The sequence below is a fragment of the Grampus griseus genome (assembly GCF_964374135.1).
Source record: "Grampus griseus genome assembly, chromosome: 7".
Classification (NCBI taxonomy): Eukaryota; Metazoa; Chordata; class Mammalia; order Artiodactyla; family Delphinidae; genus Grampus; species Grampus griseus.
The window spans coordinates 6,795,477-6,819,055 of NC_139001.1; the positions used below are offsets into that span (position 1 = coordinate 6,795,477).

At 48.8% G+C, this 23,579-nt stretch overlaps 1 protein-coding gene across 1 annotated transcript in view; it reads right to left on the minus strand.

Moving 5' to 3' along the window:
* Positions 1 to 19,651, minus strand: part of SAG (S-antigen visual arrestin) — a gene marked incomplete at its 5' end in the record, with an annotated part of 30,280 nt that extends 10,629 nt beyond the window's left edge. The window contains 9 exons of the mRNA XM_082658730.1: positions 826 to 898; positions 2,787 to 2,871; positions 3,758 to 3,893; positions 4,844 to 4,920; positions 7,660 to 7,719; positions 9,852 to 10,045; positions 12,192 to 12,236; positions 15,289 to 15,349; positions 19,577 to 19,651. Of these exons, the coding sequence (XP_082514856.1) occupies positions 826 to 898; positions 2,787 to 2,871; positions 3,758 to 3,893; positions 4,844 to 4,920; positions 7,660 to 7,719; positions 9,852 to 10,045; positions 12,192 to 12,236; positions 15,289 to 15,349; positions 19,577 to 19,651 (806 nt within the window). The remainder of the gene's footprint in view (positions 1 to 825; positions 899 to 2,786; positions 2,872 to 3,757; positions 3,894 to 4,843; positions 4,921 to 7,659; positions 7,720 to 9,851; positions 10,046 to 12,191; positions 12,237 to 15,288; positions 15,350 to 19,576) is intronic.
* Between the last annotated feature and the right edge of the window lie 3,928 nt (positions 19,652 to 23,579).

The following is a 23,579-nucleotide window of genomic DNA, read 5'->3' on the forward strand; positions in this document are numbered from 1 at the left end:
TTCCCAAGCAATCCTCTCTGGGGGAAGGCATAATCCCCAGAAGCCTGTGTGCCTCATGAACCTGACCGCCTAGCACAAAGCAAAACTGGTGAGATCTCTCGCTCCACCATGAAGAAGCCATCACAGGGTTCCCATTTGTTTTTAATATCTTTTTTTAAAAAAATTTATTTGGCTGCGCTGGAACTTAGTTGCGGCCCGCAGGATCTTTAGTTGCAGCATGTGAACTATTAGCTGCAGCATGTGGGATCTAGTTCCCCGACCAGGGATCAAACCCGGGCCCCCTGCACTGGGAGCACGGAGTCTTAGCCGCTGGACCACCTGGGAAATCCTCCCATTTGTTTTTTACTCTAATGAAGGGAGAAAAGTCACTAACAACAAGTGGCTGAGAACTGATATATCATCCTAATCCAGTTGTCACTGGTATCAGATTTTCAAGTTATGGAGAAGATCAAAAGATAGGGAACCCTTGACTGGGCTGACAGGTCATTTGATTTTCTGCTCTGGGGGCAGAAACAGTATCAAATTCCTACCCACTTATTCAAGGATCAATAGAAAGTTCTAGACATTCCCACTGTGACATTTCAGCCTTTATTTCTCTCCTCTCCGTCATTCCTTAGCTTGACCCAGCTCTCGGAGTTCTTGTTAGCGAGCACAGGATCAAGATGCTAACTTTCTTTGCAGTCCTTGAAGTGAGAACAGGGGAAGGAAGTGGAAAGCTGGGGAGCTAGCTGACCATTCTACTTCCGTCTTCAGCGATGACCAAAATGGGAACTTGACCAAGAAGCTGGAGCTGCCCAGGAAATAGAAGCCCAACCCACTACTCACTGTGTTTCCTCCATGGCCACCGGCTTGATGTAATAATCACTCGAGTAGAGAACCACGTTGGCCACTTGTTCCACTGCAAAGGGGGACAGGGTAGGGTGACTCGGTGCGGAGTCCTGCGTGGTGCCTTCCAGGGGACATGGTTGGTCTTCCCTAACGGCCATTTGAGTGCACCTCTCAGGCTCGGCTTTAAGGCTGAGATTTCTGTTCTGTCCTCAGGCCACTTCCATTCACCAATAACCTGCTCTGTGTCAACACTACCCATGAGCCAGTCTCCTAAAACTGCACCTCCTGGGAGACTCATCCTCCCTGCTGAGCTCAGGGCACATCTGTGGGTATCCTTCCAAAACACACAATCTCCCGGTTCCCAAAACTCACCATGTGCTCTCTTTCCCCAAATAGACTCCCTTCCAACCTTCTCTATCTTATTCAGTGAGCATATCCTTCGGGTGTCCAAGCTAGAAACCACGTGGAGGCAGCACAGGGTTGATCTGTGGGTGTAGCATGGTGGATAGGAAGGTGGGCTCTGGGGCCAGACCACTTGGGTTCACATCCCAGCTTAGCCATCTGCTGTGGGGTAATTACTGAGCTCCTCTAAGCCTCAATTTCCCCATCAGCAAAATGAGAATGCTAATTGCATCTAACTTATATGGTTGTTGTGATGATTAAAAAGATGATTTTTAATCTCCATTAAAATCAAATTTGAGAATCAGAAAAACAATTTGTGTGAAGCACTCAGCACAGTACTCAGCCTATAGAAAGTTCTTAACATCTTGCTTCAGAAATTCAACAGCTTCTTTCAAAAATTAGGGGCTTCGATGTTAGGATTCATAAAACTTTGAGAAATAATTTAAAATTTAAGTATCAAATGATACTTTCTCAATCCTACTGCTTTGTGGAATACTGTATTGACACTACATACAACATGCTAAACAAATAATGCCAGGTCCTACAAAGACTTAAAGGCATAGGAACTTAAACCAACATAAAAACAAAGCCATAAAGTAAGCATGTATATTAGCATCAAGAAAAATCTAGAATTTTTTAGTATGTATGCAGCAAATTCCTGAGTCTTCTCTATGATGGATAAGAGGGAAAGAGGAACGTGGTATATGGCACTTAGGGTGACCAACCATCCTGGTCTGCCTGGGACTGGCCCCATTTTAGCATTGAAAGTCCTGCGTCCTTGGTCCTGGTCAACCCAGGATGGTTGGTCACCCTAACACACTGTGAGTCTAACTCTGTCTCAGCCATCGAGTGTCTGAGGGAGAAGTGAACAGAGAGGTCTCCCTCCAAGGTCATTTTATCATGTCTTTTTTACATCACCCATATAAGACCAAGATCTAGGAGCATCCCGTGCACTTTGACGTCCTTTGAGCTGAGGAAGTGTGTAGGACCAGCAAGCGGGAGGCGCATCTCCTGAGCGTTCAGGAGGCTTGGCCACCACATCACGGCGACGCAACAGTAGCAGTGACGTAGGGATTACCACTTACAAAGCATGTCCAGTGTGATCAATCAGTACCTAACGAAACCTGGGAAGGTAGTCCGGGAACACTGCCGTGGCTGCCCGCTAAATTCCAAGAGGACGTGCACAGCTCGAGCCCACAGGGGAGCCCAGAGTTCCCAGGCCAGGACTCCCCACTACACTGTGCAGAAAGAAAACTCCTCCCGCACTTACCCCGAGACCTGGCACAGGGGCCCCTCAAGGAAGGCGTGACAAGGAAGGACGGGAAGATGCCCTGTCGGGGATGCTGTCCCAGGACAGAAGACAACCCTAAGCTGGGCACGAGGCTGCAGGAGAGGACACCTTCCTCCTCTAAGGTCCTGCCGTGTGACGACAGAGACAAACGGGCAGTTCCAAGGCCCCGGGGGGCCTTACTGACCAGAGGAGAGACCCTTGGGAAATATGACTAGATTGGGAACCTGGAAGACTCTGCTGTCCGGGTTCGAGCAGAAGGTCCTACCTAGCACTTTAATCTTCTTCACCGTCTTCTCTGTATTATTGGTCACGGTCACAGTCACAGGAATGGGTTCCCCATGGTAATAGAGCTGAAGAAGTCAGCAGATACGTCAGAAAAGGGGAAGAGAGTGTGGCCATATCTTGTTAACTTCATCTCAGTCCTTTAACTGGAATACAAGTGGCTGAATGCCCACACTTTCAAGGAAGACAGGGTGATGGCATCACGTTTCCTGTGGAGAAGGGTCTGGAGCAGGTTCTACCCCCTCTGTGGGAGGCTGAGGCGGATGATGGGGCCTCCGGCCCCAACGCCCGAGTCCTGAGGGTCACTCAGAGTTAGCCCCGGGGGTGTTGAGTGGAATCATGAGGTTATTGGGGGCAGAATAAGTGAAATGAGGGGAAATCAGTGGGGAAGCCCAGAGGTAGAGCTTGCCCAGCAGTGACTCTGCGTGATCTAGCCCAGGTGCTCATGTCCTTGCGTGTGCGCGCAAGTTACACCACTTGTGTGTGTGAAGTAACACACACACACAGTCTGCTGGCAATGTGTGTGCACGACTCTTGTCGACCAGAGACGGCCTTGGCCAGTTTCACCTTTTTCGGCCGTGATTTTCACACGACATGCTCACCCCCTCACCGTTACTGCCAAACTTAAGTTTGCACGGAAGTGAACAATTTGTTAACACCACACCCACTGATGACACACTAGTAAAGAGGCCCCTGGGGTCAGACAGGGGGCAAAGACAGCCTGGGCTGGGGGTATGGGAAACCCTCCACCTCCAAGTTGTCGGGACCCACAGTGAGTGGAATGCAAGCCAGTTTGGTCCTATCCTAAGGGTCACGTTTACTGGCTCCAAATTATGAAAAAAGCCAGTCGTCCCCAAATGTTGGTGCTTTAACTATCGCTGCCCCCAAGACTGCCTGCAGCACACCCCCAGCAGAGGGCCTGGCAGGCTGTCCCCAGGCCGGCTCCACAGTCACCTCTTTGCTGAGGGCGACGGCGAGGTGCAGGGGCTTGTCGGACATGAAGAACTGCCAGGAGGCCTCCTTTTGCGGCTGGGGACCCATCTCTCGTGGCGCATGCTGTACCTTCCGGATCAGTAAACGCACGGAGCTCCTGTGGATGAAAAGTCACCGATGGTTCCCCGGGTCAGAGCCTGGGCCTCCTCAGGACGGCCTACCAGGTCCCCCTGCCCATCCCCAGGCCGGGATCCCTCAGGGATGCTGCCGATGGATGCAGGATGGACCAGTAGAGGGATCAGGTCTGGGGGGCGGGGCCTGGTGGGTGGTGTGGACCAGTCAGCTCTCCAAGGGTCCCTCTCACCCTCTGTTAGGACCCCGGCGTGGCCTCCTCTCGGGTGAAGCTGATGTGGGGATGTGTGCCTATGTGACAGGCTTCAAAACTCTCTACAGATGTGATGCCCTGTTATTGCTGTTTGGTATAAGTGTCCATAGGTGTGAATGTTGAGTATGTAGAGAAAGTGTTGAGGGCACAACTGGAAACCTTGTTCAGGAACAAGAAAAATGGGCACCAGAGCCTGAGAGTATAGGAGGAATGGAAGTCACTGCCTAATGGGCACAGAGAGTTTCTGTTTGGAGTGATGACAGCATTTGGGGTATAGATACCTTGGGGTATGGATAGCAGATAGTGGTGTAACTGATTACACAACGTAATGAATGTACTTAATGCCACTGAATTGTACACTTGACAATGGTTAAAATGGTAAACTTCATGTTATGTATATTTTACTGCAACAAAGAAATTACAAAAGAAGAAGAAAACTAAAGAAAGAGGGGATCTGGAGGCTTTTAAGGACTTACATGAGCCCTTGAGGTTGCCAACTCCCCTGTCATTTTCTTTTGTTTTTTTTCTCCCAAATGGTCAGCCATTGTCCCCCACCCCATGTGGAGATGGTTCATCCTGACGGTCCTGACCTGGGGAGGCTCCATTACCCCACCACAATGGCCCTGTGGGAAGATTCTGCCACTGGGACATAAAGTGAGGGGCGGTCTCTTATCCCCAGCCCTTCCTCACACCCTCACACATTCCCACAGCTACACTCTTACTTCTTGGGAATTTTGTCCTCTTCCGTATCTGTGCCTTGTGTGGCAAAGGCTTTGACCTCGAAGTCGACCCCACAGCACTGCAGGGGCAAGAGAACAGACAGGGCTGCGGTCAGCACCTCCCTTCCGGGAGCCAGGATGGGGGTCACAGCTCCCGCAGGGGATGTTACGTGGCTACTTCTTTTTCTGTCTTGGCCATATCCTTTTCGGAGTTGCACCATTATGACTAGCTTTGGAAGTGTGCTAGTGATGAAATAGTGGCATTAGCTCGAGGAGAGCGCCACGGGCTCCAAGGCCCCAGTGAAGGTCCCCCAGCCAGCAGGATGAGCCCCGCCAGTAGCTGCAGAGCACGGTCCTAGCCTCTCCCCACCTTGCACGGCGGCCAGCCCATCCCCCATTTAGCTGTCCTTCTCAGAAGTGACCCTGTGTGCGTGTAACTGATGGTCCACTGCCTACAGCAGGGGCGGGAGCAGTGGTCACAGGGCTGGCAGGGGTCCGTGGCCGCCTGTGCTGGGGCTCCAGTGCCCTACGCCAGCGGGCAGCTGCTCTGCCGCTGCAGCCAGGCGTGGCCAGGCTGCCACGGGGACCCGGTGCTGGCAGCTCTCCCAACTTTTGAAAAGAAGCTGGAAATAGAATTTGGAATGAAGGTTCCTTATTTTTAAATTAACTAGATTAAAAAATGTTGCATGGATGGAACAAATGCATCTGCAGGCCCCTTCAGCCCCCAGCCCCAGAGTGAATCCCCCGTGACCTCGTTCCTCTGTTGTGTTAACATGAGGTGTGCGGGGCAGGGGTGAGGGCACAGAGGCCGGGGATGGGCCCTCCACCAGCTGCCCACAGAGTGACAGTAGCGCATAAGCCACAGTCTTACTGGTTCTGCAAAACTGTGGAATCGCAACAACTCTAAAACCTGGGTTGAAAATAAATACACATCGTTACGCTCCAGCACCTGGAGCTCTTGGCCACGCCTCCTCTCTGCTCAGCCCCCTCCACCCCCACCTCCTGCTGCCCCCTGCAGAAGCCAAGCCCTTCCACCTGTCTACCCTGGGCACGTGCTGTTCCTTCCTTCTGAAATGCTTGACGCCTCTCTCTCCTTTTATACTAGCCCAGTTCCCAGGCCTCCTCAGCTGTGAGGCCCACAGGGCCCCTGCTGCACTGATGTCTCCTCCCCAGGGACAGAGGGAAGGGTGGCCCTCTGGCTGGTATAGTGTCCCCCACTCTGATTGAGTGGCCTTCTCCACCTTCCCGCCCACACCCCTGTTTTCCTGGCCCGGTGGCTTTCAAAGGTTTCAGGCCACCGCCCACGGTAAGTAGGAAAGTTCACTGCGAGGCCCGGTAAACAGATGCTCATGCGTGAAGCAATGCTCGTGAACTAGCGCTTATCTACGCTGTGTGCGATGTGCTCTGAGCTCCCATGCTGTTCCACTTCATGCCATTCCATTTTCTTTCTTCAATGCCATCTCGGATCCACCGCACCGGTTTCACAAACCACTAATGGGGTAGGACCCCCAAGTTGAAAATCATGGCCCTGGACCCTCGGTAATCCAGGTACCGATCTGCCATTCTCAGCCCTCATTTGCTGTCTTTTTATTTTCCAGCTTCTTCCCTCGTGACTCCCTCAGGCCTGTAGTCCCTGGACCCCAGCACCTTTTCCTCTCTCCTCGTGTCCGCACTGCCCTCCCTCCCTGCCTAGAGTCCCCAGTCCACCGGGGTCACAGCTCTCTTGCACACATGGCCCCTTTGCTTCTCGCCTTTCAGAGCTCAACCCCACTCTTAGCTCAGTGGCCAGAGGGATCCTCTACAAACCCAAGTCAGAACCTTCTGTGTGTGGGGGGGGAGGGATAAATCGGGAGATTGGGACTGACGTATACACACTACTATATATAAAATAGGTAACTAATAAGGACCTACTGTACAGCACAGGCAACTCTACTCAGTACTCTGTCATGGATATATGTATATGGATAACTGATTCACTTTGCAGTACAGCAGAAACTAACATGTTGTAAATCAGCGATATTCCAATAAAAATTCAAAAAAAAAAAAAAAGAACCTACTGTGCAGAGCCCGCCAGCGGCTCCCATCTCGCTCAGAGAAAGTCCCAGTCCATGAAACATGTACGAGGCCCTTCCTGACCTGGTCACACCTCCCGCCCCTCTCAGACCTGCCCCCACCCTTCACCCCAGCTCCGCCTGCTCTCCAAGCAGCACCCACTGTGCATGGTGCGCCCGCCCACCTGGATGGCTCTCCCGAGGCTGGAGTGGCCCCTCCTTTGCCCCATCAGAGAGGCCTTCCCTAAGCTCCCCGGACAAGCACCACCAGGTCCTCCCTTAGCTCTCCGAGCCTCTTGTTCTCCATGGATGGGCTGCAGAGGGACTTGCTATTTGGTTTTTGTCTGCTTCTCTCCCCAAGTGAGACCCACGAGGGGAGAGACCTACTATTTCGTTCACGGGGTTGCTCATGGTTAGGAATTGCTGAAGACAAGTGATACGCTCATTATACTGTCTCTCTACTTTTGCATATGTCTGCAATTTCCCACAGTAAAAGCCCGTGCGCCACAACTACTGAGGCCACGTGCCACAACTACTGAGCCTGTGTGCCACAGCTACTGAAGCCCGTGCACCTAGATCCCGTGCTCCACAACAAGAGAAGCCACCGCAATGAGAAGCCCGCGCACTCCAACGAAGAGTAGCCCCCGCTCGCCACGACTAGAGAAAGCCTGCGTGCAGCAACGAAGACCCAACGCAGCCAAAAAAAAAAAAAAAGAAAAAGTCTTTTGAAGGTATGAATGAATCCCTGGCATTTCTTCTGGAACCAACCTTGTCCACATCTTGTGGAGCTGGCTGCAGCATCACCGAACAGGGCAAGTAGTCAGGAAACTGTGGAAAGAAACAACAGATCATTTCTTTCAGAGAATGTTATTCCACGTGTGTTCTACCTTCATCGCACAAAAATTGAAGAATGGGGGCTTCCCTGGTGGCGCAGTGGTTGAGAGTCCGCCTGCCGATGCAGGGGACACGGGTTCGTGCCCCGGTCCGGGAGGATCCCACGTGCCGCAGAGCGGCTAGGCCCGTGAGCCATGGCCGCTGAGCCTGCGCATCCGGAGCCTGTGCTCCACAACGGGAGAGACCGCAACAGTGAGAGGCCCGCGTACCACAAAAAACGAAACAAACAAACAAACAAAAAAAATTGAAGAATGAAGATGTGGAGCAAGAAAAAGGGAAACATCTTCACGTCTGTTCCCAACAGCCGGAGTGGCGTGAACACAGCCTCCCGAGGGTCCCAGGTCAGCCTCACACAAACACGTATGTGCCTGTCTAGTTTTACAGAAATGAGACAAGTGATGCACGTGTCCTGCAGTCTAGTTTGCTCCCATCACTGCTCCTAACCCTGCTCAGGATGAGTGTGACCATTTTCAATGCTGGGAGATGTAGTTCTGCGCCACCATTTTTAAGGCTCCAGTAACACCGCTTTTTATTTTTTTTGGCCCTGCCGCATGGCTTGCCGGGATCTTAGTTCCCCAACCAGGGACTGAACCTGGGCCCTTGGCAGTGAGAGAGCAGAGTCCTAAACACTGGAGCACCAGGGAATTCCCCCGTGACACCACATTGAATTCAGCCCATTTCCTTTGTTGGCTGCCCTCCATCAAGTGGCCTTTACTTTGTTGCCACTGTCACCAAGGCTGCATAAACATCCTTCAGCCACCTTAGCACAGTTTTAGTCCATTCACTCCATAGGCTACACTATTAGAAAGGGAACGGTCAGGTCGAAATCACATTTTTAAGGTTTTGATACATGTTGACATGTTATCTCTAAAAGGTTCTGTCACTTCAAACTCCCAGTCCCAGCACATGGGAGCACCCAGGACCACAAAACTTTAAGTGCTTTTTTTTTTAAAGCTGTTATAAAATATACCTAACATAGAGACTTCCCTGGTGGTCCAGTGGTTAAGACTCCATGCTCCCAATGCAGGGGGCACAGGTCCCATCCCTGGTCAGGGAACTAAGATCCTGCATCCCACATGTTGCATAGCATGGCCAAAAAAAAAAGAAAAAAAAATATATATCCATCCCTAAATAAAACTTACTATTTTAAGTGTACAGTTCAGTGGCATTGAGCACATTCCCATTGTCCTGCAATGATCCCCACCACCCATTTCCAGAACGTTTTCATCACCCCAAACTGAAGCTCTACACCCATTAAACATTAACCCAATTCCATCCTCCCCCATTCCCTGGAGACCACCATTCTACTTCCTGTCTCTACGAACTCCTCTGGGTCCCTCATATAAGTGAAATCACAGAGTATTTGTCCTTATGTGGCTGGCTTATTTCACTTAGCATAATGTTTCCAAGGTTCATTCATGTTGTAGCTTGTGTCAGAATTTCCTGCCTTTTTAAGCCTGAACCATATAACTTTGGAGGAATATATAATCTTAAGACCCATAAACACGCGAGTGAAGAGGGTGACAGCAGCTACCCCGACAGTGAGCTCAGGCCCAAGTCTTCAGAGGCAGGAACGTTGGCCCCGTGGTAGCCAGGTTCCATCAGGGGAGACTCAGGCCATGAGAGGGGCGAAGGGCTTTCTCTACAGTGACCCACCGAGCTCTGGTCAAGGCTACAGAGGATGACTCATTTCACTAAGGTCTCCTGTCTGGCAGGGACTCTTTCCTGCTTAGAAACTCCTTGAGGCAACCGAGGGGCACTTCTTTCTTTTTATAGCCGAGCAAGTGAAGGCATAATATGCACATATAATTAGGTGGTCGGATGCAGGCAAATATTTAAACCGTAGGTTGAAACGGTGCCTTCCAAGGCCGGGAGGCTGTTTTCAAGGACTTAAAAAAAGACAATCACAGCCCATGCAATCTAGAATTTCCTCCAAGGGTGCAATTTGCAGGCCCGCAAATGTGACGTCATTACTCTGGCCCCTTGCCTTCGCTGCTGATCCCATCATAAGGTGTGGTGGGTGAAGGAAGCAATGCGAGGAAGTGGAGGGTCGAGTCGTCACCCACCTTGAGCAGGAAGGGGTACGTGTGCTCCCCTAGCTTCTTGATCAGGCTCTCCTGTAGCTTCGTGAGGGTTTCCGAGGCCCCCACAGGAGGGAACAGCTGGACCTGGGAGAAGTACAGGTCCCTGCGGAACTTCAGGCCGATCACATCGATGTCTTCCTGGCCGTACCGGAAGGCGCAGGTCAGGGAGACATACACTGGAAGGGAGACAAGAGGGGGTAGGCTTGCCCCGTTGGCGGGCTTGGCACCCCTGCCTGGGCTGACACTGCCTACCAGTCTCAACATCCCACCTTCAGCATCTCAGTAAGGACCTGAGAACCTTACTACCCAGCTGGCCCTTCCCTCTGGCTTGCGTCAATGACTCGAAAGGGCCAGTGTCTGAGTGCTGGGAGGCTCCTCCCATGAGCCACATTATTTAGCCTCCTGCCTCTACTGTTTCCCTCATTCTCCCACCCCCTCCTCTTGATGTACCAGTTCAGTGAGCTCAGGAGGCTTTTAAACAGTGTGAGGTCGCTTGGGTTCTGAGGGCGGAAGGTCTGGATGGAGTTGAGAGCGAAGGTAAGAAGCAGAGGAAGGGCTTCCCTGGTGGCGCAGTGGTTAAGAATCTGCCTGCCAGTGCAGGGGACACAGGTTTGAGCCCTGGTCCGGGAAGATCCCACATGCCATGGAGCAACTAAGCCCGTGCGCCACAACTACTGGGCCTGCACTCTAGAGCCCGCGAGCCACAACTACTGAAGCCTGTGCGCCTAGAGCCTGTGCCCTGAAACAAGAAAAGCCACTGCAGTGAGAAGCCCACGCACCGCAACGAAGAGCAGCCCCCACTCGTGGCAACTAGAGAGAAAGCCCGTGCGCAGCAACGAAGACCCAGCACAGCCCAAAATAAATTAATTAATTTATTTAAAAAAAAATAGAAAAGCAGAGGGAAACCGTGCTAGAGAGTAAAACAGACGAGTGCCTGAGCTGGACGGGGCCTCGAGGGAACTGAGCAGGGGCTCAGGGACCAGGTGGAGAGGTGAAACCAACTCCGAGAGGAAGCCTTCTTTTCACACTGCTCAGAAACTTAATTGAGCTTTCTCTAAATCAATCAGCGCTTCTGAAAATTCACTGTGGTTAAACAGATGTAAATTGTGCCCCCAGTGGACCAAAAGAATTATATGAAACTACACATGTTTTGAGGATGGACTGTTTACAACTGTCCTTAATGTGGTAAATAAAACCACACGAAGTGGTCCCCCCAAGTCCTTGGTAGCTGTTGGTTGAGGATTTTGTCTGTGTCTGCCTCAAGAGTAATTGTCCCTCGGCGCTAAGCTCAGAAAAGCCACTGATCATTTGCTTATCCCTCATTCAACGTTTGTAAGAGGAAGGTGCCCAGAGATGACCTGGTTTTATGCCTCCCTCTCCAGGCAGCGCGTTCCTGGCCAAGGGCATGGGCTGTAGGGACTGGAACTGGGCTCCGCCTGGTGTAAGAGAGGAGCAGAGTACCCAGGAGGAAGCTGGAGACAGCAGAGTGGGGCGATTTTCAGCCTGTTTCTGCCACGTCCCCTGGATGCTGTGGGCCCTACATCTGACATACTCCATGGGCACGTCCAGGGTTAGGAACAATTCCTTGTTGGGTGCTGGTAGCTACCACTCTAAAAGGCATATTTAGAATGGAACTGAGTCAGTGACATTATCATAAGGATAACTTGGTTCCAATTTAGTTTACACAACTGGTTTTTGTTTGTTTGTTTTTGACATGCCACATGGCACGGCTTATGGGATTTTAGTTCCCCGACGAGGGATCAAACCCAGGGCCCCGGCAAGAGAGCACCGAGTCCTAACCACTCGACCGCCAGGGAACTCCCTACACAACTGTTATTAGTACCAAATTGCTTGCCACACATCGCAACTGCCAGATATCTTTGAGGGGGCTGTGCTGCCGTGGTCCAGAACACCAGGCTCAGCATAAAAACCCTGCCTTCCCGCAGCCTCAATTCCCCGCTTTTCGTATAAACCCAGAAAGGAGCCCTCTTGAGTCTGCCCTGACATAGAACGGCAGGACACGGGGCAAGCAGGCAGTCCGCAGAGCCTGCAGACTGGGGCTCCGGGCTCTGTCTGCCGTTCCTTATCCTGCCACCTCTGACAAGTGGCTTCCCCGAGTCTTCACCTCCATCTGGAAGATGCGGACAGTGAGCTCTGGTGGGAACAGGGCCCGTGTCCTGAGGATCGTATGAGGGAATGTGGGTGCAAGGGCCTGGCAGAGAGAATGGGTGTGCCAGAGCTTCCCCGCCCCTCCTTGCACACACACGCCCCCTTCCCGCAGCCAGACCACCGCTCCCCGGAGGACGACGAGCTCTGCCTCACCTCTCTTTCCCTTCACAAGCTCAGGATCCACCAGCACGACACCATCTAAACCAAAAGAGAGAGAAGAGTGAGGGTGGCGGATGTGAAAGAGACTGGAAGCTTCTTGAAGTGTGTGTGTATACATATATATATCACACGTAATCCATATTCATTACAGGAAAACTAGAAAGGGAAGCTAAGCAAAGAGAAAACAAAGCCACCTCCACTTGAGATATCCAGAGATACCCATTGTGAACATATCGGTACAGAATGATTTTCCAGATGTATATACATTTTTTTTAATATTCTTTTTTTATGTATATTTTTATTTTTTTGGCTGTGTTGGGTCTTCGTTTCTGTGTGAGAGCTTTCTCTAGTTGTGGCAAGTGGCGGCCACTCTTCATCACGGTGCGCGGGCCTCTCACTATCGCGGCCTCTCTTGTTGCGGAACACAGGCTCCAGACGCGCAGGCTCAGTAGTTGTGGCGCACAGGCTTAGCTGCTCCGCGGCGTGTGGGATCTCCCCAGACCAGGGCTCGAACCCATGTCCCCTGCATTGGCAGAAAGATTCTCAACCACTGGGCCACCAGGGAAGCCCTCCAGATGTATATACATTTATATGAATTTTTTTTTATATATGTTGTTAACTGCTTTCCTCATTCAACTATATATTGAAAACACATATTCATACTAGTCATACATACACACACACATATAATGTGTACTAATCTTTTTTTAAAATTTTATTTATTGATTGATTTTTGGCTGCGTTGGGTCTTCATTGCTGTGCACGGGCTTTCTCTAGTTGCGGCAAGCAGGGGCTCTACTTCGTTGCGGTGCGTGGGCTTCTTATTGCTGTGGCTTCTCTTGTTGCGGAGCACGGGCTCTAGGCACGTGGGCTTCAGTAGTTGCAGCACGTGGGCTCAGTAGTTGTGGCTCATGGGCTCTAGAACACAGGCTCAGTGTTTGTGGCACACGGGCTTAGTCGCTCCGTGGCATGTGGGATCTTCCCGAACCAGGGATCGAATCTGTGTCCCCTGCATTGGCAGGCGGATTCTTAACCACTGAGCCACCAGGGAAGTCCCATGTACGAATCATTTTAATGGCCACACATTTGCTCCATTGACCAGGGGCACCATAAATTATTTAATCAACCCCCTGTTGTTAGGGCATTTAGGGTGTTTCTGATTTTCCCCATTATAATTAATATTGCAGTGAACACGCTTATAGATAAATCTCTATCCACGGCAGAATTGAATTTGGCTTTTGATAACATACTGCCAAATGACCTTCTAGAAAGTGTTTTGCCAAAGGACATTCTCATCCTAGTGCCTAAAAATGCCAGTCTTTTACACTCTTTTTTTAAAAAAAGAACAATTTGAGTTGAAGTAATTATAGATTCACAGGAATTTACAAAGATAGTACAGAGAGGTCCCCAGGTATCCTTTATCCAGTTTCTTCCAATGGTTACATCTTAGATAATGACAGTACAATCTCAAAACCAGGAGGTTGACATGGGTACAATGTGTGTATGGTTCTAAGTCATATTATCAAATGGAGATTTGTGTACCACCACTGCGATCTGGATACAGAACTGTTCCCTCACCATAAAGATCTCCCTCTTGGGCTATCCCTTTGTAGTCACGCCCAGCTGCCTCTCCCCACCATCCTTAGCCCTCAGCAACCACTGTTCAGTTTTCCTTTTCTATAACATTGTCATGTCTAAGATGTTATATGAATGGAATCATACAGTACATGGCCTCTTGAGATTGGCTTTTTCCACTCATTACAGTGTCCTTGAGACCCACAAGCTGTTGCATGGATTGGTAGTTCAATCTTTTTCACTGCTTAGTAGTGTTCCAAGGCATGGATGTGCCCCAGCTTGTTTAATCTTATTCACCTACTGGAGACATTTAGGTTCTTTCCAGTTTGGAGCTATTACAAACAAAGCTGCTGTGAACAGTCACGTACAAGTTTTGTGTGGACGTAAGTTTTCATTTCTCTGGGATAAATGTCCAGGAATGCAACTGCTGGGTCACATGAGAAGTGGATGTGTAGCTTTTAAAGAAGCTGCCAAACTGTTTTCCAGAGTGGCTGCTCCACTTTACATTCCCATTCCCACGAGCAAGGCACGAGTGATACAGTTTCTCTACATCCTTGCCAGCGTTTGGTATGGTCACTATTTTTAATTTTAGCCATTCTGACAGGCATATAATGATATTTCATTGTGGTTTTAATTTGCATTTCCCTAACAACTAATGTTGTTGAACATTTTTCTTTTCTTTTTTTTTTTTAGAAATGAAATCAGGTCTTTTTTTTTTCTTTGGCTGCGCTGGGTCTTCGTTGCTGCACGCGGGCTTTCTCTAGTTGCGGTGAGCGGGGGCTACTCTTCATTGTAGTGCACAGGCTTCTCATCGCTGTGTCTTCTCTTGCTATGGAGCATGGGCTCTAGGCGTGCAGGCTTCAGTAGTTGTGGTTCGTGGGCCCTAGAGCGCAGGCTCAGTAGTTGTGGTGCACAGGCTTTGTTGCTCTGTGGCATGTGGGATCTTCCCGGACCAGGGCTTGAACCCGTGTCCCCTGCATTGGCAGGTGGATTCTTAACCACTGTGCCACCAGGGAAGTCCTGAACATTTTTCTTTTTTGTTGTTGTTGTTGTTGTTGAACACTCTTCTATATGCTCATTTGCCACCTATATATTTTCTTTAATGAAATGCCTTTTCATGTTGTCTATTTTCTAATTGGATTTTTTTTTTAACGGGTGAGTTTTGAATGTTCTTTATCTAGAAATGAGTCCTTTGTCTCATTTAAACTTGTCTCCAATCAGCCAGTGGCACCTTGATGATGTTTTAATTTGCATTTCTTTGATTGGATTATTAATGAAGTCAATTTAAATAACACAAAACTAGTGGTTGTCTGATGACTTAAAGGAAAACCAGCATTAAAATCTCACCCCAGGAGACTTCCACGGCGGTCCAGTGGTTAAGACTCTGCGCATCCACTGCAGGGGCCATGGGTTCAATCCCTGGCCGGGGAACTAAGATCCCTCATGCCACGCGGCACGACCAATAAATAAATTAATTAATTAAAAAAAAAAAAAACTCACCCCAAACTCAACTTACCCACAGGCTCTACTTGGTCAACATGGTCTATATAGTCTCTCTTCCCCAAGTAGATGGTCACCTGTGGGGAGAACAGGTATGGATTCTAAATGGCCAAAGGACACTAAGGTTTCATGTTAAAAATCAGTAGCAACCAATAAAAATAAATAAATAAAAATTAGGAACAGCCGAAACATTTTGACCAGTCCTGAGAAGAGGAGCGGCCTGGCTCTGCAGCTTGTCCACAACCTCCTCTCTCCCTGCTTGGCTGTAGGCAGACATAGTGGATTGCAGGCAAGCTGTGATCCTTCCTCAACCTCATAAAGTGCTCCAAGGAATTCTTCCCACCCCTTGGATAGCTCCCCGTTCTCCCCACCTTTTCCCATCAAGCCCAGGTCTGATATCAACCAGGTAAACTTGTTGAATTCATTGATGATACTTTAGTGGAAAGTTACGCCTATGCATATGAGGCGCCTGTCAGCTATTTGCATGTTAAGCCTTTTATTTCTAGCTGTGAATGAAAGGTTTCTCCTCCTTGTTAGAAGAATTTCTGATTAAGAGGCAGATGTTCTGGAGTCCCTGAAATCCTCTCAGGTGAGCATCTGTACAGATAAACCTGAACCCATGCCCTGAAGAATGGGGGAAGGGGTCCTGGATGGGAAGAGATGACCATGTCTCAGTCCTTGTCCTATCTGTTTCAATGCCCCTGGCAGCAAAGGTCTCTTTACCAACCCCCTTTGTGGGAGAGCATGGGTTGGGTTCACCACCACTCACCACTTTAACCCACAGCACTGTGACTGCCGTGATGGTAAGAATTCTCTTATTCATCTTTCAGCCATCACAGTATCTAGTATAGTATCTGGTACATACAGGAATTAAATCAACATTTGCTAAGTACGCCAATGAGTGAGTGCATAGACCCTGGCTAGCCTCCTTCTTCCCTAAGCCTCTGAAACTCATATTTTTATTTCCAAGAACACTCAAGATAGTTTTTGTTGGCATTGTATCATCTCCTGTATCTGCCCCCTCATGGCCGTATCCTGGAGTGGATCTCTATGGCTTCCAGGTTATTTGCGTTATTGATGTTGAAGCACCTGAAGGACAGCATAGACAGGTGATCGGGATGGGGGCGGGGAGTTAGATGGTGAAAGGATGCTTTCTGGGCAAAACAGTTCAGTGTGTACAAAGCCCAGAGCCAAGAGAATGCTTCTGGAACTGCCAATGGTTTCATCTGTGGGTGAATGGCCTCCAAATGGGCATGCAAGCTGATGCCAGAAAGGGTCTTATAGGACCGGACCCTAAAGAATCTAGGAGGACATGGAAGCATTTGAAGCAGGATGAAAGGCCTGCAATTAAACGGCATGTAGTGATTGTCATGTACCAGGCGCCAAGCTAAGTACACTGACTACATTATTTCACTTAATCCTCACAACTACTCTTTGAGCTAGGGATTACGCCCATTTTATAGAGAACACTGAGACTTTGGTTGCATTGGCAGCAAAAGGGAAAGCTGATAGTGGTCTGGAGGAGGGAGCACTGAGAGTGAACGGAAGGGAGAAGGTGGCTGGAGAGCACATGTCTTCTTTTTCAAGCTTTGGCTGTGAAGGAAGGAGAGCTAGAAAGGGGACGGGGTCAAGAGGGAGTTTGTTGCTCTTGTTGCTGTTGTTGCTGTTTTTAAGATGCATGAGGTGGGTACTTGTTGTCATGCTCAGGCCAAGTACTGGTAGAGAGGGAGAGGCTGCACATAGCCCCAGAGGGAGGCTGATGGTGGAGGACCCTAAGAAGGTGGTGGACCATGACCCAGGCTGTAAGCAGTATGAACCTCCATGGAAGAAACAGCACCTCTTCTGCTGCAATTGGAAGAGGAGAGAAGAGACAGGAGCAGGTAGAGAAGTGGGGCTGGATGATGTGAGGCTGCAGCCCACCTGCTGCTTGCAAACCCCATAGCCACGTGCCCCATCTTTCTGGATAAAAGTCATCAACTGTAGGGAGTCCCCTGGTGGTCTAGTGGTTAGGATTCCGGGCTTTCACTTCCGCGGCCTGGGTTCAATCCCTGATCGGGCGGAGAAGTGAGATCCCACAAGCCACAGGGTGAGGCCAAAAGAAAAAAAGAAGAAAAGTCACCAATTGTGTCCAGGGTCCCATGTGGTTGTATAGTAAGAGGAGACCACCCCAGAGGATGATTCGTTTTCCTTTTTTCCCCCAGTTTTATTGAGATATAATTGACATATTGTATAAGTTTAAGGTGTACAACATAACGATGTATGTATAAATTGAAAAGCAATAACCACAATAAATTTAGTTAACATCCATCACAGAGGAGGATTCTTTTTTTTTTTTTTTTTTGCGGTACGCGGGCCTCTCACTGTTGTGGCCTCTCCCGTTGCGGAGCACAGGCTCCGGACGTGCAGGCTCAGCGGCCATGGCTCATGGGCCCAGCCGCTCCGCGGCACGTGGGATCCTCCCGGACTGGGGCGCGACCCCGCGTCCCCTGCATCGGCAGGCGGACTCTCAACCACTGCGCCACCAGGGAAGCCCGAGGATGATTCTTGATTGGCCAGATCCTATTCTTTTGGCTCGGGATGGCTTTAAGGTGGGCATGTGACCCAGTTTTGACCAATGAGATATGAGAGAAGTCTGCTGGAGAAATATAACCTCACCCTTAAGAGACCCCAGGAAGCAACAGCCTTTTCCTTCTTCTAGAAGAAAGTGAGGGTAAGGCGCCTGAAGCTGGGGCAGCCGTCTTGCCACCAGCCAGAGGATGAAGATCACCAAAGACGGACGAGTGGAAAGACTCACAGAGAGACACAGCCAGGGCCCTGGCACCCACACCTGCAGCCAGGCAAAACCTGCCACTGAAATGATCCTAATATGTGACACGTTAACTGATGAATTATGTTTTCCTCCTACATATAAAAGTTCTAAATTTCCCAGGTCAAAGATGTCTATCTGGATGTGAGGAAGAAAAAAGTGAGAAAATGATATGGCCCAGCAGGAGTGTTTTCTTTCTTCTTTTGCCAGAAGACAAGATAAAGTGCACTGGAAAGACACAAGTTGGAAGAGAGTCAGGAGGATGAAAGTTTGAGGGGCACCCAACTTGTCTCCCCAAAGAATCAGAGGACTTGATGAAAATGATGGAGATCCTCAGCGAGGGAGAGGAGAGGTAGGGAGTGTCCGTGCAAAGCCCGATTCTCTCGTGAGGCGCAAAAGCATCGGAGAGTTCCTTTCGGGCGCAGTATGTACAGGCTTCAGAAGTCAACTAGAAGAATGACCTAGAATCACATTGTCCAATACGACAGCTACTAGCTCCAGGTGGCCACCAGCACTTGAATATGGCCACTCCAAGCTGACGTGCTATAAAGGTAGAACACACATCAGGTTTGAACAACTTAGAAAACGAAGGTAAAATACGTTAATAATTTTTATATCATTTACATGTTGAAATGATAGTTTTTTGGATATATTGGGTTAAATAAAATATAGTATTAAAATGAATTCCCCGTTTCTTCTTACTTTTTTAACATGGCTACTAGAAAGTTTTAAATTAGATATGTGGCTTGCTTTGGATGGTGCTGAACTAGATTATGAGCCCCTAAGAATCCAGAGTGGAGCGAGGAGATCCCATCCTCGGAGGCTGTGGGGTGGGCTCTCCATAGGGTGTCCCAGGCTAGGAAGTTCACAGGCACATCTAGACTATCTAACGTGCCCCCGATGGAGCTAGCAATGGCATCATCCCTGCCGAATATGCGGAGTGCCAGGATATTGGGTGGCCATGCAGCCACCGTGCAGAGGGGCAGAAAGGGAGCAGCGAGAGATGCTCCCTTATCCACTGGCCCTGGAGGCCCAGCAAGGTTTGAGAGCATGGCAGCTGGGGTGGGTGACAGAAGGTAGAGAGTTGCATTGATCCATTGATCCAGCATCAGGGCTTTCACCAGGCAGTTAGGTGAGATGATAGAAAAAGGGTCAAGGAAGTTATAGATACTGACCGACCAATGTTTGAAATGGTTAAGTCATGGGTTCAAGGCTAGGAAAAGAGGTAAAACTGGGGTCGAGGGGTTGGGGACTGAGAGATTAGGAGAAAATTAAGGGTCTTGGGACTAAAGTCTTGTTGAGATCAAAGAGAATTTATATTTCTGCAATTTACTCATTCATTTATATCTCATTTATCATCCATCTCAGACAGAGATGGAAAATAGACATAGAGCTTCCATTCACCTCATAAGATTTTGATGTTGATTATGTCTATTCGAAAAAGTTCCTTTAAAAAAAAAAAGATTACTACTAAGCCCCTCACCTCTGTACTACTTACCGATTTGTCCCGGGAGATCTTCTTGAAGATGACGTGGTTTGGTGTAGACTTACTGTCCTGCGCGTTAGCCTCCATGTTACCTGTCCCTGGCAGTTTCTTCCCTTTGGGGTGTTGTGTCAGGTTTTAGAGGGCTAGGAAAAGGTAAAATCATCTTAAATATAAAGTCAGGACCATTCTGTGAATAAAACCCATACATGAGATGCTGTACATCCATCAGACATTTCCTTCTACCTGCCTCAGTACCCACATTTGACTAAATAAGGCCTTCGTCTAGTTTGTATTTTACTAGAGTGTGTTTTTTTTTGTTTAAAGGTGTTTTATTTTTCCTGATAAGCCTCAGACATTTCTTAGCAAAGCTCACCAGGACGTCCAGATAGATTCCAGTGAGAAGGTTTTACTTTGAGACTAAGCCTTGGTATCGTCACATTAAGCCAGAATGAATTTAAAATTCTATCTTGACGATCTATTACGGCAATTAAAATAGAAAAAGTCCCTGCAAACCACAGCATAACCACTTCACGAATATCATTTTAAAAATACGTTAAATCCCCAAAAGTTTTGCTCAGCAATTCACACTAAGCAGTGCTTTCCCTTTCCTGCCGTCTCTCACCACTCCCCAGCTTTCCCCACAACAAAGAGGCCATCGGAGCTGTCTGGAATTCAGTGCGCTCCTTAACAAGCAACGTCCATGAAAACTACACAGAAAAGGTGAAACTGGGACAGACTGACTACACGAAAATGTCAGTCTTCCTGGCGCTGGCTCTTCCCTGCGCCCTGCCCTGAGTTTCTGAGAAGGCTTGTTCGAGGGTGACCACATACCTTGGGCAACCAGCTGGGACGGTCCCAGGAGGTGAGGAGAGGGTCTCTGTGTCCTCCGGGGTGAGCAGGCAGCTAGCCCTTGCTCTGTCTAAACAGATGACCCCACTTGGGCCCTGGCTGACTGTGTGGGGAATTTGTAGGGAATCTGGAGAGGGTGCCCACACCCAGGTCTTAATGTCTAGAAGCCAAATCCCATTTAAGGAGTAGAGTGGCAACTGGATTAGTGCTGAGACGGGAGAAATGGTAGTTTCAGCAGTTCAAAGCATTAGACAAGGGCCCAGAGGGGCTCCCAGTGCAGGAGCTGTCAAGCTTGAGTGGGGAAGGTTTAGGGGAGGGATGACAGCTAAATGAAAGCTATTTTATCTTAATCCACTTTGGGTTCTGGAAATAGACTGATTATCCCTTCACTCCTGGTTTCACCAGGAGAAGGGATTTTCAAGAGCTCAACAAAATTGATTAAACTCAGCAGGCAGCTAACGCAACCTTGGGGGTGGGGATATAAACAAAAAGGTCAAGGAGAAATGTCAGCCTCAAGATAAACCCTGGTGTTATGCAAGCCAAACAAGTCATGTCCCTCTCCTCTACCCTATGTGCTATTGATTACATCACGAGTCCTGTCAGTTTGCCCCCAGTGTCTCCAGAATCTTAGTCTCCCATCCCCAGCGCCCCTCTTGAGTCCATACCAGCCCCTTTGTTTTCCTGGTCTGACTACATCCTTCTCCATGCTGCAGAGGGGGCTTCCAAGCCCTGAGCAGTCACCCTCCCGCTCAGCATCTCGCCTTGCTCTCAGCATCTCGCCTTGCTCTCAGCTACAGGCACACAACTTTAAAGCCACACGCTTGAGCCTCCTCCGCCTGCTGTTCCCCATCTCCCTGTACTGCCTCCCGCTGTTTGCTTTTGCCTGGAACCATCCTCTTCTCCTTTCCTCCTTGACTCCTTTCATCCTTCAGATTCCAGCTCAAGAGTCACTTCCTCAGGAGAGCCTTCCCCAACCTCTCCGACTAGGGTGGAGGCACTATTGCATTCGATGCTTGTACAGGAGATGATTTTATGGTCTCTCTTCCCATACTTGACTCCAGGCTTCAGGACGTCAGGGACCCATGCCATTTTGTTTCCCTTATTTTTGTATTCCAGTGCCCAGAACAGAATACTCAGCGAATGAATGCATGGGATGGCGTGGCCACTAACACATATATGTACTGGACTTGAGCTGGTGTCCGGGAGTGAAGCCAGTCTAAGCAGAAAGTGACGTTTGGGTTGTTAGCATCTATCGAAACACTCCAGGGGCTTCCCACCTACGTCTGGATAATGTCTGCAAGGCCCTGCGTGATCTGGGCCCCCTTCTTCCCACCTCGCCCACTTTGCTCCAGTCCACTGGCTTCTGCTTTTCTTCAAACCTGCCTCAGGGCCTTTGCATTTACCGTTTCCTCTTCTGGAACACTCTTCCCACAGATAGTCACTTGGCTCACTCCCCTAATTCCTTTGGGTCTTTACTTCAATGTCACCCTATCTATCTATATCCTATTGTGTACCATCTCACCCAACACTTCTGTCCTCCTTCTCTGCCTTACCTTTCTCTGTAGCACTTATCAGCATCTGACATACAAGATAATTTATCTTGTTAATTGTCTGTCCCCCACCCCAACATAAGTTCCAGGACTGCAGAGATTTATGACTGTTTTGTTCCTATCCCATCTCCAGGATCTAGAATAGGGCCTCAGTGGACTTTTGAGCAAATCAATGAGTCACTGGATTGCAACAGTATAATGGCTGGCAATAGCTAAAGTTGGGAAAAATTTTAATTTCTAAGGGAGAAAACTTTGAAAATTTTTAACGTAGGAATGCCAGCTAATAAATGCAAAGGGAATGACAGAATTGGAAAAACATCATTTGACGAACTCTGATGGTATTAATCATGCCTTTTTGTTTTCTGTAATTCTGATGCTTTGACATCTGAGGCTTTGCTGACCCTGGAGAGACTGCCATCCCAGGGCTAGCTCTTTCCTAGAGAGAATAAATGACTGCTTTTCATATGCAAACCAACCAACTCAGAGCCCATACACCCCAAAGGCCTCCTTTCCTCCTTTGCTGGGCTCTGACACTCTGAGCCACTACTGCCCTGCCCTAATCACCCTGGGGCCAGGTATCAGACAACGGGAGACAGCCCCTGCACTCCAGGGCCTGCTGAAGTAAATAGCCAATCTTAAGTCTGCTTACCCTATCTCACCAGTTCTTTCCCACGGAAACCACAAACGAACTCTTGCCCATGTTTTCTCCTTGATCCTTCTACCTCCTGACTGGCCCTGGTGCTTCCCCGCATGGCCTGCCCCCTCTTTTTGGTAACTGTAACAAACTATCTTTTCAACGGCAATTGTCTCCAGATCTGCTGACCTCGCCATAGCTGAATAATAGTAAAACTTACGTTTTAAAATACTGATGACATCATTGACTCAGACAAGGATTCTTTATTGGTGTGAAAATCATTAGGTGAAGTGTTGAAGGGGAAATGGCTATTCCTGTGACACCAAAGTGATGCCATATGGATTATGACTCTTCACAAGGTGCAAGCCAAACTATACAACAGGGGATCAGCCACAGTCTAATGTCAATCTTCACATCACAAACGGTGTCAACCAATGTGATGTGTCACCTTGCAGCAGCTGGAATCCATCAAGCCTTTAGACATCACTTCTCGTTTTTAGGAAATACAAGGAATAGTTAAATGAGACCACAAGAGAGCTACCAGATGAATGTAGAAAGTGGCTGATCTCTTTCATAAGTAAATGTCATAGAAAGGAGATGCATTAGGTTAAGACACTTAAGGGACTCAACATCCAGATGTACCGTGTGGTCCCAAATGGACAAACAGGATGTACATTTCTGGCCCGTTGGGAAAATCTGAATATGCTCTAATAATGTATCAGTAATATGTCATATGAGCTCTGACACGTAGGATGGAAATTACTGGACTAGGAAGGTAGAGATTGTGACTGAATGAAGAAGGTCATAGGATGGTATGTACAGTATGATCACATTTTGCAAACACACAAGTCTATGTATGGATATACATGCACACATGTGTGTTATCGTACACATTATATGCATAATCTACGAGGACAGACACCAAAGAGCTGACACTGGTGGTCTGTGTGAAGGGAATGTTAGGTTTTGTTTTGAAGAAATC